Source organism: Apaloderma vittatum, unplaced genomic scaffold (assembly GCF_000703405.1).
Source record: "Apaloderma vittatum isolate BGI_N311 unplaced genomic scaffold, ASM70340v1 scaffold23138, whole genome shotgun sequence".
Classification (NCBI taxonomy): domain Eukaryota; kingdom Metazoa; phylum Chordata; class Aves; order Trogoniformes; family Trogonidae; genus Apaloderma; species Apaloderma vittatum.
In genome coordinates, this window is record NW_009731545.1 from 1 (window position 1) to 1,496 (window position 1,496).

General features: G+C 57.1%; 1 protein-coding gene across 1 annotated transcript in view; it reads right to left on the bottom strand.

Annotated features, from left to right (window-relative positions):
- Positions 1 to 467: 467 nt before the first annotated feature.
- Positions 468 to 1,496, bottom strand: part of FANCG (Fanconi anemia, complementation group G) — a gene marked incomplete at its 5' end in the record, with an annotated part of 4,705 nt that continues 3,676 nt past the window's right edge. The window contains 2 exons of the mRNA XM_009875227.1: positions 468 to 585; positions 928 to 1,048. Of these exons, the coding sequence (XP_009873529.1) occupies positions 468 to 585; positions 928 to 1,048 (239 nt within the window). The remainder of the gene's footprint in view (positions 586 to 927; positions 1,049 to 1,496) is intronic.

Genomic DNA, 1,496 nt, shown 5'->3' on the forward strand with positions numbered 1-1,496 from the left:
GTTTAGCCAGTTGATAGGGCTGGGACAAAGGCTGGACTCGATGATCTTTAAGGTCTCTTCCAGCTGAAACTATTCTATGATTCACTGATTCTAAGGTGTCTGGTCCTTTCCCCCTCATTGACCTATGGGCTTGGCAGGTTTTCTTTCCCCCGTTTTTTTTTTTTTCCTGGCAGGGCTGCACCCACCACTTGCCAAACCCTTGATCCCAGCTCACATCCCTACCAGATCCCTCTCACACACTCAAAGCCAGGCTCAAGGTGGCTCCAGGCAGCATCAAGGGCACAACTACACAGAAAAACTTCGCTAATGAGAGATGAGGCTTTTATTAGAAGAGATGTCTTCTGTCCCAGTCCCTTGAGAATTCAGCAGTATTCAAGAATAATTCTTGAGGCTTGGAGGAGTCCTCCAAGGTCTCGTGCCAGCCAGGTGTGAGACCTCAGCAGGTGGGGATAGCAACAGGGATGGGGTTAGCTCGAGGGGTCCTGGTCTGTGGTCTTGAGGTAATCCTGCATACTTCTGGCAAGAGATCCGCCATGTGGGAATGTCGCCTGCCTCAGACACCAGGCCAGGTACAGAGGGAAGGGCCTGAAAGAGAAGGGAGCACTGCAGCAGCAAGCACTGCGGCATTCCCTCGCCACCATCCGACTGGGAAGCCAGCTCCCCATGTGCTATGCAGGGCCCCCGGCTCTACCCCCGGCCTCTGCCTACCTCCCCCTCTGGCTCCGTGTCAGCCCCCGTGAATCCCCAGAGAGCCACAGCGTGTGTGTGGTCTCTCAGAGCAGATGCAGAGGGAGAAAATCCATGGACACATCAGAGCTGCAGGCACAGGCTGAGCTAAACTGCCCACGCGGCTTGAAACATGGGCTGCACTGCTGGAGCTCCCACCCATGGGTAGCCAGCCAAGATTCCACACACCCCTCCACCAACCTTCCCTGCCCTTCTTCCTCTGGGGGGCTCTGGGGGAGCTTCTGCCAGCGAGCAGCTGCCTCCTGCTTTCGGTTCAGGTTCCACAAGGCCTCCACCAGGTAGGACGCAGCATCTGGGTCACCTGCAAGACACAACAAGGGGTTCAGCCCTTAGCAGGGGAGTAGCAGGGCCTCAGGGCTGCTGCGGTTTGCAGAGTGTTGCAAAAGCAGCTTAGAAGCCAGACAGAAGAGTTGAGTGTGAGGAGAGGTGGTGTAAGGGGGAGGAGACCGTCTCGACCGTGTCACAGGCTCTAATTAACCCAGCCAAGGCAGATGGCATCAGCCCCACGGCACAGCCAGCCACACCTCTGTTTGGGACACAGGCTGGGATTTTCCCTGCAGGCAGGTCTGCACCCTCAGAGGGAGGGAGCCAGTCAGGACTGGGCCCGGCTGGTTTGGCAGATCTCTGGTAAAGCTCACACCCCTGCAGTGTGTCAACAGGGCTGGAGCACTGAACAGGGGAGGTCACCCAGAGAGTTGCCCTAGCCATGCCTTGGCTGTGCTCAGGACACATATGGCTCCCCGCCTCAT